Source organism: Leuresthes tenuis, unplaced genomic scaffold, assembly GCF_036924035.1.
Source record: "Leuresthes tenuis unplaced genomic scaffold, fLeuTen1.0.hap1 SCAF_17, whole genome shotgun sequence".
Lineage (NCBI taxonomy): Eukaryota > Metazoa > Chordata > Actinopteri > Atheriniformes > Atherinopsidae > Leuresthes > Leuresthes tenuis.
This window is the reverse complement of record NW_027325371.1, coordinates 6,291,090-6,311,995: the sequence shown is the minus strand read 5'-3', so window position 1 is coordinate 6,311,995 and position 20,906 is coordinate 6,291,090. Positions and strand designations below refer to the sequence as shown.

At 40.1% G+C, this 20,906-nt stretch overlaps 1 protein-coding gene across 1 annotated transcript in view; it reads right to left on the bottom strand.

Annotated features, from left to right (window-relative positions):
* The window catches only part of syt3 (synaptotagmin III), a 31,511-nt gene extending 10,934 nt beyond the window's left edge, over positions 1-20,577 (bottom strand). The window contains exons 1-7 of the mRNA XM_072369344.1: positions 20,155-20,577; positions 15,028-15,391; positions 11,900-12,324; positions 7,548-7,940; positions 6,576-6,684; positions 5,897-6,073; positions 1,590-1,716 (exon numbers count right to left, since the gene is read on the bottom strand). Of these exons, the coding sequence (XP_072225445.1) occupies positions 1,590-1,716; positions 5,897-6,073; positions 6,576-6,684; positions 7,548-7,940; positions 11,900-12,050 (957 nt within the window). The 5' untranslated portion in view covers positions 12,051-12,324; positions 15,028-15,391; positions 20,155-20,577. The remainder of the gene's footprint in view (positions 1-1,589; positions 1,717-5,896; positions 6,074-6,575; positions 6,685-7,547; positions 7,941-11,899; positions 12,325-15,027; positions 15,392-20,154) is intronic.
* Positions 20,578-20,906: the final 329 nt, after the last annotated feature.

Here is a 20,906-nt window from a genome sequence, read left to right as displayed (position 1 = left end):
AGCGCTTGAACAGCAAAGTAGACATTATTACAGAGAAAGAGTTCCCTTTTAAATTGATCTATACTGCTTTAAAAAAACAAGAGGTATCAGAAACCAGAGTAATATCGAAGGGGAGTTTTATTATTAGATTGGCATAAGTGCTGAAACGTCCTTGGGCAACATAATTAACCTTTAAAGCAAGGACTGACCCTGTTCTTCTGCCAGACGGAGAAAAGCGAATTTCACATTTTCTTCGGGGATGAAAGATCGAATAAAACTTGCAGAAATCAAATTGTCCAAAAATGAATTTAAAAAATCGTCCCCCAGTACACATGAGGTGGGGTTTGTTTATGTTTAAAATTGTGATTTATTGCATTTATCCAAAGCTACCTCTCCTGTTGTGTTTCAAATATGATGCACAATTTTGAATTGAAGAATGCAGTCTAATGAAAAGAGAGCGGCTACAACTTCCTGCTTGTCACATTTAAGCACATTGTGGATGTCACATGTAAATGTGTCTTGAACCTCATCTCAAACCCAGAATTATAAAAAAAAATTCATTCAATGGTTGGATTAATTTTCTATGAAAGCGTTTTATATGACGCTGTCAAGCAATAAAGCATGCCATAATTGGCTCGTGACACACACCAGATTTTCTGACTACTTTTGTCACTGCTTGAGTGCGTCTGTCAATCCAGTTTATTAGCACTTAATGATTACTTGTTAGCATGGATTAAATATGCATCTGAAAGAGACACTGTGAGTTTAGAAATCCAAAATGTCTTAACATCTGCTGTTGGGTGGGTGATGTCTGGTTTTCTTTGAAAATAGAGGGATAAAAGTGGTTCAAAATATAAAAGGTGTAAAAGTTCAATGTTAATGAGGATGTGATTGAAATGAAACAATCACCTACACTCCAAACAAAAGGGGGAGCCACATTATGCAAATGACTGAAGCATTCGTGCTTTTCAAAGGCTGAAGGGGCTTTTGTTACATACATGAGACAGTCACACAAAAGAGAAAACCAGAAGGCAGATTTTTAAAGTGGTACAACTTCATTGTCACTGAAAGCCTACTTTTCACTGTGCTCAGTTTAAATGCTTTTAAGTTGCAGAATTTCACTGTTTTATTCCAGAACTGTTCAAAAGCAGTTGTTGTATTTATGGATATAACACCAGAACTACAAGTCGTCTTTGAGCACATAAATCTCGAGTTCGGTTCTCCACAGAGAATTAATTAGATGAGAAGAGGACTTTTTTAGAACTGAAAGTATATTTCCTGGTACGGAATGTCCTGAAATGCTCTCAAATATTGATTCAGCTGCCCTCAAACACTAGAATAACACACAGGAATTTAGTAGCAGTGCCTGTATAGTCTGAAGAACATTATCTTGAATAAATAATGTCCCAGATTAGATTAGATTACATTAGTGATCCTGTAATGATTCTCCATGAGGGGGCTGGGTCATTAGAGAAAGAGGGAACGTAGAAAATAGGACCTTGTGATGTTTGAATGCTGATGGGATTCTATAAATTTTGTTTGTTTCGACAGTATTACAAAGTCGATGTGCCACTAAGGATAGGGGTGAGTGTGAAATGAGTGGGAGGAACCTTTGTCTGGAATTTCTTCTTCCTGTCTGGCAGTAGGTAAATCTTCACATATGGGTCAGAGAAGCCGTTGGCGTCTTTCGCTGGCAGGTCCAAAGCTTTCAGTATTTTCACCACCAACTGCTCCGTGCTGAAACGGGCACAGAAACATTAAAAAAAAAATCTGCTTTGGTTCATTCAACATTGTTACACAAAGAGCTTTAAAGCGAGGGGTCGCATGACTTTACACAAATACTCCATAAGAGGATTAGCCCACACACTCACGAACACCTGTGCAGAACTGTACGCAAATTGGCGTAGGAAGTTCTGTGTCACTGGGGCAAAGAGTACCAAGAATGGCATATATGTGTGCGTGAGTGTGTGTGTCATCTCTGCATCTGTATCACGGTTGCACTGTCAGCAATGTTAAATTTAAGCTCTGTGAGCACAGATGTACAGTCACTGAGACAGATTCTGTCGAGATTTGAGCTCATTAATTATCTTTAACAGAGCATGCTTTAGTCTGTAGTCACATGGGTCATATTATGTACAGTGCTGTTGGTGCTGTAAACAAGAACAAAACATGTTATTTGTAGATGAAAAGATTACAGTAATTGGAACATTCCTGTGACACATAATAGCATTTTGCATGTCTTTGTTTTTGGACTTTCGGTCTGACAAAACACACACTTTGAGGGTTTGCAAAACTGGGCTTGTTTGACATTTTATACAATCGACAGTTTATTAAGACAGTAATTGAAGCGAAAAATATTAAAAAGTGAAGGCAAAAGCTTAAAGATAAATACTCACAAAATTGACACACAAAAAAGCTTAAATGTCAACAATAAAAAGATATCTTTTGTCTGCATTTTCCTGGAACATTTCATTAATACTACACCAGTGGCTGTCACACTGGGCCTAAGATTTATTTCGATCAACAATGAACTGGTCCTGTTCTGGAACCATAGCACCAATTGGTCTGTACAAAACCGATAAGCACCGGCTCCTCGCTTCAGTCTGGCAGGCAACACAGTTTTTCTCCACATTGTTTTTTGCTGTCACACGCAAACAAGGTAGCACCATAATTTCTGCTCAGACATGCAGAAGAAGACGAAGAAATGGTAAAAAGAACAGTCAAAAAATTACTGAAACAGTTCTAATTTGAGGTATCCACCTACATTTGATGAAAATGTAGACGCACTTAAGGACTAAGATTATGGGAAGAAGACAATCAGAAACCTGTTTTGATAGATCAAGTAGATCTAGCTATTTGTTGCAGAGTTTTGTGGGTTTGGGATCCTCCAGTCTTACGAAATACCCTTGTTATCTATTTCAAGTACAGCACAAACAATAAATGCTTTATTTCTTTATTATCCTCACTAATCTGTTGTCCACACGTCTTGTTTGTTCTACAAACTACATAAAATATATTTTTTAAAATTTTTTATTACCTTAATCAATTAATCTATAATGTTCTGTATCTGTGAATCAATTATTCAATGTATATCTCAAACTTATAGTGTTATTTCACCTGAAAGAGAAAAAAATGATAATATTACATGGCAGTTGAATAGGTTGTTTAAAGGCTGCAAAAATGAGCGAAAAATTTAACTAGTAGCAGCTTTAGTTTAAAAATAGCATTAGTGGCCATTTCTGTATATAACAAACAAAGCAGATATAAATCCACAAATGCGTGTATAAGTAATGTAGCAGGGCTATGATAATTTCTTTATCACGCAAACAAACATGCACACATCAGCAGACGGATGCTCATGCATCTGAAAGCTCCATCGCACAGTCATGGCTACGTCTCTCATGCCGTTTATTATGTATTTAATTACCAGATGAAAATGAAGACGGCTCGGAGGCCTTTAATCAGACCTCGTTAGACTGTGTCTCCCTGTGTTAACCAGTGTGTCAGCACTTCATTAGCAGCTTTGGGAGAACAGACTGAACTTTGTGCCTCAGGATGGATCAGCAGGGTAAACGCCAACAGTGACCCCAGCAGCTATAATGTACACTGTCCATGTGTACCAATCACAAATAGGATACGCATGTTGACATTACAGCCATGGCAAATCTGGACACGTGTTTACCTCTGACTCACATCTAATTAATACAATCAGATAAACTCGCCTACTCTGCAATCACATTAAATCAGGTCAGTGATGTATAGGGGAAATCACTGCAGGACATTGTGCTTTCGGTCAGATGAATATCTCCACTAGAAAACTGGTAATAAGTTCCCAATAATCTTTTAATCCAGTGTGATTTTGTCACATACTGGTGGTGGTGGTGGTCGGAAGTCACTGTGCAGTTCAGTGAGGTTCACAGCAATGCTCACATGTACAATAATTGAAAATGAGCTTGTACAAAAACAAACAAAAACAGAAATACCTCTCCCTGATTCTTGTGAATTTTCCTGTAATTGTTATTTGATAGCATAAAATGGTAGCAGGTTTTCCCGCACTCCCTTGTCTTTTTTCATAACACAGCACGAGCCTGAACCAAACCCAAGGTTTTTGTACAATTCTAGAGGCATGCCGCAGAGAATACACCTATTACTTCCTGAATAGAGACTGAATTTCACAACCTTATTCCTGGCAGACAATGCTGAAAGCTAACTGTTATTCCCACAGTGGGAATGTGTCAACATTTAATGGGATTGTCAATAGAAATGCCTTCCCCAGCAGACCCAAACAAGATTGACATTGTTGTTCTGACTGTTACAGTCCAGACAGCAGGGTCTCACACATTAACATATGAGTCTTATCACCTCTACACCAGTGTATTTAGAGACATGCTCACAGTGGTTTTGCTACATCACCCACCTTTCTTTTTTACCCCTGAGTGCCTTCCTCTCATTCACTTGCCGAAACAATTTTCCTTCAGTGTAATAATGGGCAACTAGAGAACAACATAAATTATCTTATGACTTTATAAATGAGAAAAAGGGACACATGAATAGCTTCCATCACTATCCTCCCTCTCCATCAACCTCCCCTGCTAATTCTCTGTACGTTGACAATAACACCGTCTGGTGTTATTATGTGTTGACAGGGTGGCTGTTAAAAGTGGCTCACTATATATAATTCATGACTGAACGGCCCTCTTGCTCCCTTTCTTTTCTGACCATCAGCACTTTCAGCCGTTGCAATGTTTCTATACATCAGTGCAGGCAGAAATGAGGACTGGTACCCAGCTAGTCGCGCAGAACTCCCCACATCTCACCAGCATCCTGACAGACACTGATATTTACACACACACCCTCCCATCACCTGATTGACACAACATGACAGCAGATATGCATTTAAACTAAAATTTGACTGCAGGAGACTGAACATCAAGCTGATTAAGCACTGAAATCTGTGCCGCACAGTCTATAAAAGATGCAGATTTTGTTTTGTCATGTACGTATAAGGGCACCACTTCTGTTTTTTAAACATAGTTTAACACTGTTTTGTTATTATGAGAATATAAGACCACCCTCACTGCTCTGTGCCTTTTCAGAAATTCAGCAAAGCAGATAGACTCTGATTCTGTCTGCTTTGCTGTAGAAAAACCTCACTGCCATGTTTAAATCGTTCTGAAGACCCATCAACAGCCACCATGGATGTACTTTTAACTACAGTCTGGTTGTTCCAACAAACATTACATTCTCCATTAAGAAGTCTTGTTTTAAGTGTTGGTTAAACAAAGGAGGTACTTTGCACCTCTATTTCTGGAAACAGATGTTCAAGAGAGGGATGAACAAAACCAAGACTGCGGAATGAACTCCTACACACTGCCCAACATGTATTTGCAACATTTTTGTTCTAGACCTTTATCAGGGAAACCATTTTTCATCAGTCAGAAGCCATATTAAATAGGAAGTGGATGTAAATGTCCAAACGATCATATTCTCCAAATGTCACACAGATATGTCTACAGTACATATGATTTAACAATATGATAAAAAGAAATATAGCAGTTTTGATAAATTGAAATTCAAATCACTTTCGAGAAAACAATCAAGAATGTGGCGATATTAACAAGAATAATAACAACACAAGGAAATGAAAGAAAATGAAAAAAATGAAGAACAGATACCCACATAATAAAATGAGAACATATTAAATTCCAAAAAAGAGGACACCTAACACCGAGCAAGTCAATAAAGACTGTACATAGACAGATGCAACACATTTAGGCTAACTTGGTGATATAATGGCCTCATTCTTTATAGTTAAACTTAATCATTTAAATGGTTTATTCATGTAAAATTTTCCAATTTTACCTGAGGATACTGATAGAATGAGTAGGCTGTTTTTGGTTTAAATTTGCTGACTTACTTGAAGGCGTAGCGCAGGAGGAAGCTGATCTTGCCACAGTTGTCGCCCTGTTTTCCCTCTCCCAGGTCGCCTTTGGGTCTGTAGAGCTCTGGCTTGATCTGCCCAATGCAGGTTACCTGCTCCTTCTCCTCACCGTGAAAATCAGGGCTGGAGAGCTGGTGAGTCATGGGCTTGGGGCTAAACAGACACATAAGAGCTTAGAGGAATTAATAAATAGAAGAATAAAAACAACAGTATGATTCAATAGCTTAATCAAAGAAGGTAAGTAAACTATTGAAATGGAGTTTAATCAACGTATTTATATGACTGTTTCCACACCCATTTTCATACATGCATACATCGTAATTAGTTTTAAAATTGAGGCTTGTGTAACGTTTATTGTTTTCCCCAACTCTATTTTTGTAGAGTTGATTTTTGTGTTTGAGCTTCACAAATATATTATCAGACATTTTGTGCCATTTTCAACGTGATAAAAAGCTATGGTTTTCAAAATGTAGCTTCATCTTCAGCTGTTATAGATTTCAATGTGTTGGTTTGAGGAAAGAAAGCTTAAAGACAATACACGCTTATGAATACAAAGCAACATTTTCTAAGCTGCGTCCTACTATCATTAATGATGTTACTTTAATGATGACGAGCTCTGGATTTGGCAGAATGAACACACAAATTCTGCACTGACCGTGGCGTGACCTGCTGCTGGGAATGAGCGTTGGGTAGATCTTTTTGTGGCTGAGCACCACCCTCTGAGTTGGGCACATCTGGAGACGTCTGACTCAGCTTCAGAGTTCCTTCCAAAGTGCAAAAATAGACAAAACAATCACACTCCTTGTTTTTACTGTAATGGTGTCAGTGGTAACAGTAGCACTGAAGACCAGCCTGTTTGGCAGCATCATCGATCACATTGATTTCATTACTTTGATTTAATGAGCCGTGATTTATCAGCAAAGGGAAGGGGATGAATAAGCAGACATATTTACAATAGCACAACATGAGCAAGCATGAAAGGTACATAGAGATGTGAAAAGAGTACTTGCAACTGTAATAAAGGGTGCCAGAAATATTTCACTGTGAAATAATGGCAAACATTCTGCACCTGTGCTGATAACCAGTGGAAACAAAACTCCAGAATGAAAAATCATGACTGTAAAGTAAACTGTGTCATATAATCGGGTGTAAAATATATTCCTGATATCAATTTTGATCTCAGCTTCTTATTCTAATGCTGATTATTTAGATTAATGCTGATTGATGAAATAGCTGATTAGCCAATTCCAAACACTTTGAAAGTTTAGCTGCCAAACTTTCTTCAGAGTTTGCAGAGACCAAAATAAGACTAATGGAAAATTCCGTATTCAACAAGTGGTTTGAATCAGGACAATGTTGTCTTCAGGTTGTGAACATGTAGCTCTGCACATTAAAGCCAATAAAGGAATGATGGAAAAATGTTGCTGATGTTTATCAGGATTTAACCTTGAGGTAAAGACACCATGTGCCATGTCCTGAAATTCTATCTGTATTGTTTAACATCTGCAGTAAGAACAGGGCTAGAAAGATTAAAAGCAATATTCATTGAACATAGTAAATTTTTATTGCGTTACTCTTAAAGTCATGTCTAAGAATGTCTAATGTCAGAGAGCTTGCATTCCCTCACCAGCGTTGTTGGGGTAGGAGTCCATGTCCAGGTAGGAGTGCTCCTGGGTCTCATGTGGTCCCCCAACTACCGCTCCGACTTCCCCCCTCTCCAGCCCTACCAATTCAGAGAAATGGGGGTGGTGCTGGCCCTGCTGGCCCAGGGAGGGGTAGAGTGAGGAAGAGGACTGGCCCTCTTTCCTCTGCAGTGAGGGTAAGATTGACGACCCCGCAGCACCTCCGAGGTTTCCGACACCGGCGCTTCCGGGCAGCAACGCCGATGTCAAACTCAGACCTCCACCCTCCTTGTCCCGCCATGGCAGCCAGCAGAGCTTCCAGGAGACGAAGAGGGAGACGGAGAGAAGGACGATGCCACAGAATGTCACAATGACCGAAAGTAGGCTGACGGAGATCTCTACAGGGAAACAGAGGAAGAAACTAACTTGTTAAAGTCAGTGAAAACAGGATATTCAATATTCAGATGGAAGTCATGAAAGAATTTTAAAAAGAATGTAGCTTCTAAAGAGAAAAAAAGTGAATTATTATGGATAGTACTGCTAAGGTTTAGTTTTTTCATAAACTAAAAAGCTGAAAATTAAATTAAAACTCTGATACCAAAAGACATGTCAATGAATCACAAAGCTCACAATTCACCCTGAAAGCCAATGTAAAAAAAAAATTATGAAGCTAGATTCATTATTTAAGATCCACATGTTTGAACAAAATTTCAGCCAAGCAGCTGGTCTATCTGACAGATCTACAATGCCATCATAGTTGTTTTTTTTGCCACCAGCATGAATAAAATCAACAACCTCATTTGTATGACTGGTATTTACTCATTAACACATTATACATATGCCTAACAACTCAACAGTAAACTACTGCACGATCAACAATCCATACACCCCCTTAACACACAAGCAACATCACCACAGTATCTACAAATCACACATCATGGAGCAGGAGAGACAACCTGCTGTAAGCATAAATTGCAATTTGCAGCCATTCCCTGAAGTTTAAACCCCACATTTCAAACCTGATTTTAAAATGGGGGTAAACATTGGCAGAGTGGATGTTCCTTAAGAAGAAGAGGAGACAAGGTGGAAGGAGGCAGCGAGGCAAGCAATTAATGAAATTATAGTCGAAAAAATAACAGCCACAGTGATGTCTCTGTGTCAACCTACATTTCCTCGAGGCTTTTTAATCTTTGTCAGTTTAAGGATTGTGTCTGAGAAGGGAGGGTGTTTGGAGGGGTGGTGGGCATGTGGGAGTGAGCATGTGGATGTTGGGGAGTGTGGAGAATGACTCATCCAAATGAAAGAGTGTACAGACTAAAAGAAAAGCGCAGTTTCAGCACCAGACTGCCGGACAGCTCCAGCAACAGTCTCCCGTTAAAGAGAGCATAAATGAAAGTGAGACAACATGAGCTGCAGATCTTTGGAACTTTTGTAGATGTTGTTTGGAATATCTGCACATGTCGGAGCCTTCATAAGTATTGTATGAATATTTATAGCTAAATAGACTAAATATACAATGAATATTTATTATTATCCTGAGCCATTTGAAGTCTTTTTATAAATAGGATATTTTGGTCTGATGACTGTCTTGACAAAAACGACCAATCAGAGCCCACATTGAATTAAGTCCCAGAGCCCTGAACATGAATATTCATAGGTTGTAAGTAGATCGAGAAGACTCATTATGATACTGTGTGCAGATTTTGCCAACTGTGTACTCTTTTCCACCTCCAGGCTTCTTAGTGAAAATTGTGTCTTTTGCCCTCTTGGGCCCTTTCCAGACCACACGGCCACCATGGCCACTTTCTTTTTGCAGGCAGGGCATTCATCACCTTTACATCGAATTGCATTGCATTATTGTTACTTTTTTTTTAAGTTTTCCAAAACCCTCATACAAAGTCTCCCTTTTAACCTAATTTTCCCTTAACTGATTTCAATTTAAATATCCTCAAGAGGATGACAAAGACAAAAAGTGCTGACAAATCACTTTATTTTATCTGGATGTCTACAAGATCGAAAGCAAATGAGTGAAACCAAGACAAAACACCCCTCATTCATTCCTAGCTGTCATTTCTTTTCCCATGCTGGTCCCCCCGTACATGCTTCTCAGCATCTGTCTCTGTGTTCGTCATCCCTACCTTTTCTCCGTCTACCCCCTGCTCTGCCTCTGCTTCCTCGTTCTCTCTTTGGTGAATTATTCATCAGTCTGTGTATGTCATTAATCAGCACTTGTTCAAGAGATATGATTGGGGGACCATGAAGGTGGGGGATGGGTGAGGGGACATTGATCTGTCTTGGTGGAGAACAAGATGTGGCATGAAGTGAGAAACAAGATATGAAAATAGAAAGAAAAGGCAAGGTGAGGGACAACATAACGTTGGAGATCAGGAAGGAAATCGGGATGCAGGGGAGGGAAAGGAAAAGATGGTAAGAGAAAAAGGCAGTAGTGATGGAGTAAAATGAAGAGAAAAAAGATTCAAACAGAATGGACTGCAGGTCTGTGAGAGACAGAGTCAGATGGTTGATAACAGATTGGTGCACAAGTTGACAGAGACATATAAGCTGACTGGGTGTATTTCATTGAAAGAGCACAGGAGGAAGAGGAGAGGGCTCATGAAGTCAACACAACTACCATGTCATGTGAGAACGAGTAGAAACCAAAGAGGCAATGATAAAGAGAGAAAGAAGAAGATAAAAAAAAGATGAGGAAAGACCAGCTGACAATGATTTAGAGCAAAACATAAAGAGGGGAGGAGCTTCACGATGTGAGAGGTTAATGCATTGATCTGTAGGGGAAAAACAAAGCAAGGAGGCTGAGGAGTAGGTTGTGTCTGGTTGGCAGATCAGGGAGCGCTGATAAAACACTGTTGTGATCAAATGTGTACAGCAACTGTCGGGGGCCAAACCACTTTCCTCCATTTGTCTCTCTTTAGGGCAGTCGCTGTACCTTTGCAAGCACTGATCCTGCCAAAGATCCATCGTTAATCCACAAAGCATAAAAAGCAAGTCAGCAGGCGAGTAGGTGGGAGGGTAGCAGGCCTCTGAAGTGCGCCATGAGGAGGGACTGAGACTCCCTGTCAATCAGAGCCTGATGCAACCCCGCTGGGAGTCACACATTGCTCCACATCAAACACATCTCTGCTGCTTACACAAGCCATTCGCTGACAGCTTTCGGCAATCGCCGTCCTCTGAGGGATCAGAGTTTTCCATCAGCAAACACAGAAAAATCACAGCTGGTAAAGTGAGAGGACCAACGCCTAAAACCATGGCATGACATTTCTTCACAGAGCCATCCAAATCTCTGGAGGTAATACGCAGCCAATCCAGGCTAATCTACAATTGGCCACAGATCCATACTAATCTGCATAGCATTTCCAAGCCTCTTGAGAACTTACACGCCACAATTTATTTACAAACATCTCTATATTTATCTGTGTATACATGCACATATATATGTATATATATATATATATATATATACATGTATTTGTAATTAAACTTTGAGATTACAGTTGCAGAATCCTTCTGAGACTCTCTGGGTATCTTAAAATCTTAAAGAAAATTAAAAGACTTGTACCAAAGCCATTTCAATTTAGCACATGAATATTTCATCGTTTGTTGTTCTGAGTGCATAGTGACTCGAACAATCCTTAAACATGAGTGCTCCTCTTAACCTCAGTCATGTTGTGTTGCGTTGTGATGTGTTGATAATGAAAATGCTCTTTCAAAGCAACCACTTTCTTGACAAACCTTAAAATGGAGGAAGAAATCACAAGACTTCGGATCACAAGAAAGCTGGTGATCAGTTCCTTCCATTCTCTCCCAGTTGGTTTGAAAGTTGTCCGTTAAGCTAATATTATCATATGTAACTGAACAATTCAGTTGTGGCCCTTCTGAAGACATTTAACTGGGAATCAAATCTCGCTTGAGTTGTTTTCATGAAGAGGAAAATGTTTGTGTTTACAAAGCTGATATGTAAAGTTTTTGTGGGGTTTTTTTGTATATCATGCAGATTTAGGGACACTCATTGTTTGGAACATACTGATCATATGCACGGAAAGCAGAGAAGATATTTAATCTTCACAAGAAAGTTTTAACACATTCCTCAAGGTGAAAGCTTGTTATTTCTGTAATACATTTGAACAGAACATGAATCAATCTGACCACAGCTCTTGTAATGTGTCAAGAGGGAGAATACCAACTTTGACAAGCCACCTTTCGAATGCAAGAGGGAGTCTTTAATAGTGCAATTGCAATTTCTTATGTTTCATTGGGTTTTTTATATAGAGTTGAATTTAAAATAAAGATTAAATCTCGACACATCAATATATTGCAAAATGATTTATTAGAACCTTACCTGCGTCCAGCTGTCTGTTTTGACCTCTCAGCAGGTTACTGAACTCCTGGCAGCGTTCACTCTGGCTGTAAGTCCTTGGAGAGTTGAAGCACAGCTCCTGCACCAACATCAGCGCCTTGTTACACAGGTCTTCATCCCAGTCCCCCGACATGCTCCAATCCGCATTGCACTCTCACCAGCAGTCAGCCAATGACCGTGCAGCCCTCGCCGCCCTCACCTATTGGACGGCGCCTGGGGAAGTACAGTGTTGCCCCGTCCACCTTTTACAAGGTGTGAACTGAGAAAAGCAAGACAGGGGAAGCTGAGGGAGCAGCGGAAATGCAGGAAGAACAGGTGGGGCCCTGCTAGGCGTCTTGGTCTGGATCACAGAGACCAGACTGGCAGTCCTGGGTATGACTGAGCGACACCCTCCCCTCTTACTTTCCCTGAAAGAGATAAAGAGAGACACAGTAAAGTGAATCTAAGGACATAAAAGTGTACAAATCAAGTTTCTGGCAGACTGGTCACCTTAGTCATTAAGTGAGAACATGGATGCCAAAATAATCAGTGAGTATCTTATAGATTACTGGCTCCAGTACCTTAGCATACACTCTACAGGGTAATAGCAGGAAACTGGCCCTGTACAAAAAGTGAATTTTTTAATCCTATAGTCAGCAGAATTAATGCCAAAAATCCTGATATGACATATATCCTGAGAATGTTGCATTTGGTATAAAAAATCTGCCTACAAACACTGATAACATCCATGTCTGTGGATTGTCTTGGAAGTTCTTTAGGCAGGGCACACTGCTTTTGAGACAATTTTTTCCAATTACCTCTATAAGTGAGGCTGCAGTATGCTTTGGGGCAGATAAAGGTGCCATGCAGCTTATATATGGCCGGAAGAATCAAAACGATGTAGTAATGAGCCTTAAATAACTGGTGGGGATAAAAACAAAGTATTCGGAAGTGGTGTTAATTAATAAGCAGCTGCTTGAAGTTGAAGATGTACAGGATGAAACTGTGTGTTTAATGCAAAAAAATACTATTTCACATTAAATTTAACAGAATTCTGTATTAGAAGGTAAATTTTGATTTAAAGGAAGTAAATAATCGAAAATATTATTCAAATATTATGGAGCATAAATTGTGTATCTTATAGCATACTAATAACAGAGTTCATACTGAAACAAGATGTCAAATCCACTGCTAATTCATTGATATATATATATACAGTATATATATATATATATATATATATATATATATATCTATGGGTGTGTGTATGTATGGGTATACTATATATCAAAAACACGAACCTTCTTGTCCTAAACAAAAGCCAGATTATTAACTCAACAATGTGCACACTTAATTCTACAGAACCATCAGTAATTATCTCCTGTAGATAAAATAATTGTTTTGATGTCTAAAACTAACCAGCGGCTCTACCATTTCAAACTTTATGTAATGCTTCAAACTAACACACTTTTTTATTGTGATTGCAGAGTAATTAAGATAATTATGAGTTATACTGCTTTGAGTTTCTAAAACAGTGATTAAAACCAAAAACATTGTAAATTCATAATTGTAGTTTTTTCTGTGAATCTCTTTACTGAGAAACAGTATCTACAGTCCTGTGAAAAAGAGAGTTCACTTTGTTCCAATTCTAAGGTTTTATTGACCAGAAAATAAAACAAAGTGATCTGGTCCTCATCAGGTCTTAAAATTTAGCAACACGAGATAATACACCACGTCATTATTCATTTGACAAAAACTAATCCAAAATCCAGATGCATTGTGTAGAAAAAGACTTGACTGAACAGCTTGTAGAACCACCTTTATCAGCAATGACTTGATGTAATAGTTTTCTCTATGACTTTGTCAGTCTCTCACACTGTTGTGGAGGTATTTTGACCTACTATTTGTTATAAAATTGGTTCAGATCATTGAATTTGTGGACATTTGTTTATGCACAGCCAACTTAAAGCATTTCCATCAGGTTGAGGTCTGGACTCTGACTGGACCATTGCAACACCTTGAATCTTTTCTTTTTCACACATTCTGTTGTAGATCTGCTGCTGTGTTTGGGATCATTGTCCTGCTGATGACCCAGTTTCTGCCAAGCTTTAGCGGTGCCCAGGTCCTGTGGCTGCAGAACAAGCCCAGATCATCAGCCCTCCACCACCGTGCTTGACAGTTGGTATGAGGTGTATGACCAAACATCTCCACTTTGGGTTCAACCTTCCAAAAGATATTGTTCCAGAAGTTTTTTTAGATGCAATTTTGGATAACTAAGCAGAGCTACCATGAATTTTTACAGAGAAGAGACTTCCTCTTTGCTCGTGCAATCCTTCCGAACAAACCATACTTGTTTAATTTTTTTCTAATTGTACTGTCATGAACTTTAACATTTAACAGCTAAGTGAGGCCTGTAGAGTCTGAGATGGAGCTCTTGTGTTTTTTGCAGTTTCTCTGAAAATTCCACGGTCTGACCTTGGGGTGAACTTGTTGTGATGTCCACTCCTCAGAAGACTGACAGCTGTCTTGAATGATTTCCACTTGTGAATAATCTTTCTCTCTATAGAATGATGGACTCCAAACAGTTTGGAAATGGCCTTATAAACCTTCAAAAACTGGGCAGGAATATTTGCTTCTTTGTGATCATTGCTGATGTCTTTCCTCCTTGGCATTGTGCTAACACACACCTAAACAAAATGTCCTAATTTAAAGAGGTGATCACACTTGCTGATGATCAGTTATTCACATGCGTCACAAGCAGCACCAGGCTGGTACTTTCCCTCTTAATTCCTATGGAAACAATATGGGTATACTTAGTTTTTCACACACGGTTTATGAATGTTGACTAAGTTATTGTTCAATATCAATGACATGGTGTAATGTTGTTCATCTGAGGTTGTATTTATCTAATTTGTAGACCTGTTGAAGACCAGATTATTTCTATTATGTCATGAGGTTGTATGTAGGTAAATTAGAGACATGGTGAAGACATTTTTAATATGTCCTCACTTGTCAATCCTTTTTCATATGACTGTACCTTAGATGTTGATCCATAGCACGAGCAGAAAAACATAAATTAAAGCATATTGCTAGCTTCGATCAAATAATAAAGATATGGATTATGTGTTTACCTTTACTAAACTCAACTCTGGACGTTTGGTGACATGTTGAATTTGCAATCCAGTGCAGACACTCTTCATGTAATATTTTCCTTGCAAATGGATTTGGCTAAGGAACACGGCGTTATCCCAGCAGGGCATACATAACCTTTAGCTTGTTATTTTCCTTATGGTTCTAGGATCAGAAATGGAAGCCTGCAGATGGGTGTTTTGTCTTTCTTCACTGCAAGCTGGAAGTAGAGTTGAATTCTTAGTCGTGTAGCTCCAACAGGAATTGGTGGAATGCATCAGTGTGGCTGGTGTCTCCTACGCATCACCATGGACTGGAAGCAACTCTCAAACTTGTGGAGATTCTGTAAAAGCTCTCTAAACACACCTGAAAAACAATGCAAATCAATCAGTTGATAAAAGGCAAAAAACAAATACAGCAGGCACAAACAGTTCCGAAGATGAACTGAGTCCTACACCACTGTTCAGAGGACGACTGACACATATAGGAATGTGATATAATTAAGATGTTAAGTCTGACTCCCATATGCAAGTTTTTTCATCCAGAAGAAACTAACTTTCTTCAGTTCACTGTCTTTATTTATGATCCCATTCTGTCAAAATAAAAACAGGTCATTGCCCAGACTCTAGTTTCTCACGGTCTGTCAGTCTCCAGGGGCTCTGACAGAAGAAAATGTACACAAAGTTATGTCTAATAATACCGATCTGCTGCAAAACCTCAGGTATTGAACATGTCTTGCCAAAAACCTTGTACAAGTAGTGTGGTTGGAAAATAAATCATTGGCAATGCACAATGTTCATGGTGAGAGGTCAGCTCACTTTTCCACTCAGCTGTTATGACCTTGTAAAGCGACGAGCCTATTTCTCAAGCAAGATGCCACGTCAAATAGGGCAAGGACTATTGATCATCTGATGTATGTTCTGAGAAATGTCAGCGTCAGTCTTTGTGCACTGAGTGGCACCTTCCTTACAAAGTGCTGCTTATATGTCCATCTGTCTCCCAGCCATCCATCAATCACCGCATTAGGCAAACACACACTTCACTCCCAACATGATCCGAAACAAGAAGTGCTTCGACTAAATTTCTAGTTTTTCTGTCTTACATGTTTCCTCTCTTATTTGGACTCTTATTGTTACATCAGGAAAATCTGTCTGTCAAATACAGAGTCCATTTATCTGTCCATGTCAGCCTATTGCAGAAATGATAAAAAAAAAGAAAAATTAGAGAATCAAAATGTCATCCAAACCCAACGTCCTGGACCAACCCTCCCCCCTTTCACTTTGACTCTCTCCTTTTTAATAGTAAATCTGTGTGAGTGACTTAAATCCTACGATATCTCAATCTGAGGAATGGCCATTTGGCACAAAACTGGCTACTTCGAATGCCAGCGACAGCATCAAGAGGGAGAGGCAAAAAATTAATTGAGGACAGACAGACAGATAGAGCGATTGTATGGCAAGAGATGGAGGAAGAGGGAGACTGAGAGCAAGGCATAAGAGAGACATTAAATTGGAGGCGCGACAGATAAAGAGGGAGGGGAAAAACTGGAGCAGAGAAGGGCAGAGAAAAAAAATGATAGGAAGCTGGTGACGAGGGTGACACAGCAACAATGGTAATCAAGGTTTTGGAGATGCAATTTACTGCAAGCAAAATATTTAGAGATAATACTTATTCACAGATGAACATGCTTTCAGAAAAATGTTGACAAATCATTCCACTTATGTAGCACCATTCCCAGTAACATATGTTCCTACTGTAGATTACAGTGCGACACTAAAACTCCATTGACTGCTGCTCTGCCAGGGATCAATACTCTCAGGGTACAATAATGCCACAACACAGACCAGTCAAGCAGAAGGGTCACTGTCCGGCTGAGCAGAGGAGACACGGCGGCTTGCAAGGTCACAGTCTAATCACACTACGGACGAAGTGGAATCGGTCCTGTCCAATCACATAACGGAAAGAAGATGAGAACTGGATGAGATCAGTCTGCAATCATGAAAGAAGCAAGCCAATCAGCTCATGAGCTAAATCTGGCCAGAAGAAAAGGCCGGTTGCACCAGACAAAAAGACCAGACAGCCATTAGTAGCTAGATATAAATCCAAGTATATTTCAGTAAGAAAGAGGCTGCAAGTTCAAACCTATACATGTGTCCTTGAGAACGATACTGAACCCCTTGCTGGCCGCTCCTGTTAATCTCTTAAAATAAGAGTATTAGCTCAATGACTCATTTTTAAATCTCAGCCCAGCCGTTATATCCACAGCCAAGCTTACAGGTGATAAAGCAGTTGAAACATTTATGTTTGTATCCGCTTTTTAATGACTGGATCATTCCAGTATTTGCAAAGAGGGGACAGGTTTGCAGCAGCGCTCAGGTGTGCAAAGAGCTGAGATATAAAATGTCCAAACCCTCAGACCATCATACTCCTATTTCTTATTGCTGAGGCATACACTGATAAATATTTACCCAATACTGAATGTACGTGTTCATTTGTTTTTAAGAACTGAATTTCTTAATTTTGGAGGCAACATGTCTCACACTGGAATTCTTGTCATTTTTCTCCTCACTCACCTGGAAATGTGAATCTGATAAAAACCACAGGGGACAGGTTTTTCAGTAAGATGCATCATGTCAGATAGCGTGACAGAAATCTCAAATCTGATGTGGAATCTGTCTCTGAGAGAAGAATCACACACCTCATGTGGGTTTGGAATAACAGTGATAAGACACTTAAAACGCTGCTGTCAGCTGCACATGAAACAGAATTCATCCAGTTGCTAACCACATATCTGTGATCCAGCCGCTCCATATCATCAGTTGGCTTTTCATTTTCAGGCCAAATTACAGTATATGTATGTCTATAATCTACAGTAAGTAAAAACATCACACAAGTGTGGAACAATTTTAGTTTCTTCCTCCAGTTCAGAGGCATCCATTCATTGTATGAGTTGTAGCGTGTAAGTCATGAGTGTAGGTCAGTCTTTGAAGGTTTCCTGAATTGAATCTTAGAATTCACCGTACAATCAGGGATGTATAAGATCATATCCTAATTTGCTGTTCATAAAAATCTTTTTCAGCCACCTCTTATTAACCTCCTCTTTCTTTATTGGGCTTTGACTAATGGGAATTAACATTTATTGCTAAAATGTCTAACTATTTTAGTGGAGAAACGGGCACCTTTGTAATTAGAAAACTGAGAACAGTCAGACGCCTTTTTTCTGTGTGAACATAATGCACGTGTAGACAAAGGAGACTAATCCATTGGTTATACTTAATAGGATGTTTCAGGCAGATCTCATTGAACCTGCTTTCAAGTCCTCCTATCTGTTGCCATGCTTTTTCTTTTGTTTTCATCTGTACCTGGAAGTCATATTTAATTGAACCTCTTATTGTTGCCCTGGATGCTTTAAGCTGTTTTTTGTTGGATTTTTTTCTTTATTTTTTTTGGTCTGCAAATCAGCTTACTTGTTTAAGCACATTTCACACTTCCCATGTTTTCACCTGTATGGCAGTTTTACCATTAACAGCATTTCCTGTAAACAGGTGTCATTTCCAGTGTGCTGAACTGTGGATTGGGAACTTGGCCCTATGACCTCTTTCTCTCTGCTCTTGAAGTTGATGTTGTCTGCTTTGCTGTAACCTGCAGGGCAGTATCATGTTGTGTGCCACCTTAAATCAATGTACTCATGTACCCTTAGATCATCTGCCATTTGTCAGGACTATCACTATTTCAATGGGGTCATGACCTGTCCTCGCCAGTGCTGGCATATCCTCATTTTTTGTCTTGCATCACTTCCTTTCAAGGCCACAGCGTTGTCTGCCTGAGACAATGCTATCATCGTTCCTTGCTGCTCATTCGACTGTGACAGACTGATGCACAGCAGTAAACAGATAGGGCTACTCCAACACATCATTTTGGTTACTCCACTGGAGCAGCACTGTCTTTTGCAGGGGCAAAGACGACACTGTTTGAGGCCAAGATTGAGCATGAGGATATTAATGTCTATTGACCAGAGGTAATGGCTTTGCTGAGGCTCAGTCTCGAGGTTGTTCCAATTTAGTCTCTCCTATAATAGGTCTTGGTGAGAGTGAGCGTTAATATCTGCTTAAGACCATATATCGCTATAAACATGCAATCAAAAACCCCATCACATTCAAAAAGACACTGTCGCCTTTTATCTCTACCTATTTCTATCCCACGTTCACAGATATCAAAGGTTGCTGTTGAAGCTTTCACGGCTTACCACTGAGTGCCGGTTGGAGCTGCAAGTGTCTAAATTATCTATAACATGGGACAGGAAATAGAAAGCAAGTGGCCAGCCAGGAACCCCCATCGATGCTGGTGCTGCACTTCCTGTGTCTTGCACAGCAAGTGAAGCTGCAGAGTGGGACCTATTTACAGACAGGGAGTGTAATGTCACACACACAGAGACGACGGGCCGCCCTCACTTCATTTTTCACCTGCAGCTATGTCAGAGTCGGCGAGTCAGAGTGTCTTAGTTTTGTTTTTGCTTTATTTTTTCTGACTGTCTCATGAACATGGTTCTCTCCGGTGGGACGCCAGAGAAACTGTGGTTTTGATGATGGGGTGGAGGCCGAGGGGGTGTGGATGGAGGGGGAATTACGCACGTCTTACGCACGTCAACCTGTCTTCTGTGTGTTTCCTGCGTGCTCGTGCGCGCACCCCACTGTCTGTTCGTCTTATAGGCTACCATTCGCTTGAAAAAAAAAGTTAAATCAGTGCCACCAGTGTGGATAGCTGTCATTATTACACCTGTAATACAAATACGAGTCAGTTATCTGTTGCGAAGGCTAGTATAACCTACATTACCTTATAGACTGCCTGCCTCCACACATCATGCATACCACTATATTCTTGGGAAATACAGGCTACCAAGCAATGGCAGAATGCAATATAGAAGATACAGGGTGGTGCACATATAATAGGCTTTACATTAAATATTTACAGAAAACAGCCACATGGTGCTAGATTTAGGGCATATTCAGCATAGCCCAGTGCGGGATGCAGGATCAAAGAAGATATGATGCGAATAACACACACATCGCTGATCTCATAAACCCGAAAGTACGCTGTTTACGGGAGCAACAAAGCGAAAATCTCCCTACCTTGGCGTTGCAGAAACCACTGTTTTCTTCTGTGACCAGTTTTCAATTTACGAGCTTCTTCGCTGTTTTAGTCAGATGCGACGCTTGTAAAGGGCCATTCCGCCCTCTTTCACTCTGTCCACCGCCTCCTCTCTATCCAAGACGCACCGAGCATTAAACCTCGTAACCGGGATGGCAGGCTGACAGGGAGAAAAGAACAATATGATATGTCTATCCTCCCCTCTTCTACCTCCTGTTCTCTGTGTTCTTCTCTTTTATTATCCTCCCTCCTTGTGTTTTTTCCTCCTCTCTCTTTCACTATCCCCTCCCTCTTACTCTCCCTCGTTTGCTCGTTCGCTACCTCTCCTTCTTTTTCTCCCTGTGCTCTGAATACTAATACTATGTCTCTCCTCTCTCTGCCTGCACAGACCGACCAGTGCTGAAGACATACTGATGTATGTGGGGCGTGTATAGGAAGGGAGCGGGAGGTGGTTTGTGTGAGCTTGTGTGTCTTTTAGTGGGAAGCAGGGATTGGTTGGTGGGGAGGGGTTCCAGGTGATGATAATGGTCTCTCTGAGCCTGCAGGATACAGGGGTGGGTCAAAAGGGCCGGATCTTGTTTGGTCTTATTAGAGAAGTGATTAGATAATAATAGTCTTGCAGATGCTCCTGGAGGGGTTATAGTGGTGTTGGTAGTGGGTAGGTTGGGGGAACACGTAAAAATGTTACGTTTATATGGCAGCATCAGTGGGATGAGAGGAGGAGGAGGAGGGG